The sequence below is a fragment of the Euwallacea similis genome, chromosome 5 (assembly GCF_039881205.1).
Source record: "Euwallacea similis isolate ESF13 chromosome 5, ESF131.1, whole genome shotgun sequence".
Taxonomy (NCBI): Eukaryota; Metazoa; Arthropoda; class Insecta; order Coleoptera; family Curculionidae; genus Euwallacea; species Euwallacea similis.
The window spans coordinates 4,347,607-4,348,961 of NC_089613.1; the positions used below are offsets into that span (position 1 = coordinate 4,347,607).

The 1,355-nt window shown below is 41.5% G+C and overlaps 1 protein-coding gene across 1 annotated transcript; it reads left to right on the forward strand.

Annotated features, from left to right (window-relative positions):
• Nucleotides 1-228: 228 nt before the first annotated feature.
• LOC136408868 (enhancer of split m4 protein-like) lies at nt 229-1,099 on the forward strand. The gene has a single exon (XM_066390064.1). The coding sequence runs from the start codon at nt 310-312 to the stop codon at nt 790-792; it is 483 nt and encodes a 160-aa protein (XP_066246161.1). The 5' UTR covers nt 229-309; the 3' UTR covers nt 793-1,099.
• The last annotated feature ends 256 nt before the right edge of the window (nt 1,100-1,355 follow it).

The window sequence follows — 1,355 nt, forward strand, 5'->3', positions numbered from 1 at the left end:
CATCCGAATGAAACACCCTATATCTACACATGTAGAGATAGTGAGTCTCGCTCACACTTGTTGTACAAGAATTGAGGGCGTCTCGCTTGGTGCGTTTCATTCTACTCGCGTCGACCAATTTCGAACACCTGTCCCTATACGGTGATTCTATAGGCCGAGGGTTGTTCCCTTAGGGTCCACAGTGACGTCAGGCGGCTTGGTCGTGTGTATAAAAGCACAAAATTGCGTGTTGGGGATTCATTCGAACTGCATCGTTCAGCGATAAAGTCACCGAGTTTTCTCTACAGTTTTCAAAAAATTATCGAAATAATGAATTTCACCAGCGACTATTTGGTTGCGTCCAACAACAGCATTAACGACAACAAAGTGAACGCGAAAAAGGTGGCGCGCAACCCTCTCTACCAAGTCAAGAAGCTGATCAAGTGCGTCTTGAACAAGAGTTCCAAGAACACCTACAAGAAGAATTCGCAGCCCTCCTACTTCATGGACGAAGAAATTCAAGACAATCTCGCTAATGAGATCCTAGAAAACGAGATTTTCGAACAAATTGATTCCTGTGAAGACTTCGCAGGAGTTCCAGTGTACAATGGGTCTTCTGTTGAGATCCTACCCATAGTGCGAGGCCAAAGGTACGTTCCAGTGCATTTCGCCAGAACTGAGGCCGGTACTTTCTTCTGGACCTCTGTGGCGTCCCCTGACAGTGACATCGTGAAATGTGGAGATCACAATGTCATTTGCAATTACCAGACTCCTGAGCTTCAAGTACCTGCAGACCGATGGGCCCAAGCCTAGAAGCAGCAAATTGAAGCTGCGACAGAAGAACAATGTGATCCCCAGTGCCTTAAAAACTCCATGTGATGTCATTGCTCAATTTACCTCACGACTCTGTTTTGCATTGAAATGTGATATTTGTATAGTTTTAATTTTTTAGTTTTAAGTCAGATTTTATGTGAAAAGTACTGTTAGTTGTATCTTTGTGATGGCAGCTTTAACTAGAATCTAGTAATTTTTTTTGTTTTTATTTAGCTTTATACAACTCTTGTCTTCCAATAATAGAGTTTTAATATGTATTTTTTAATAAAAACATTTTTTTACTGAATTTTCCATTCTTTTACTTTGAACAAGTACACCAGACTCTTGACTAAAGCAATCTTGGTCATCAATGAAATCTCTTTAAATGCACGTGCTGGTAGGAGGATAAAAAAAAGAAAAAGGCCTTCAGGTAGATTACAGTCGACCAGTCGTTCAGATACAGGAGATTTAATAAGGATGGGCGAGAACCGAGATGGGCAAGTTTTAAATTACCTGCAACATGGTTGCAGGTATTGGTTATACAGGGCGGGAAGCGCTTCTTG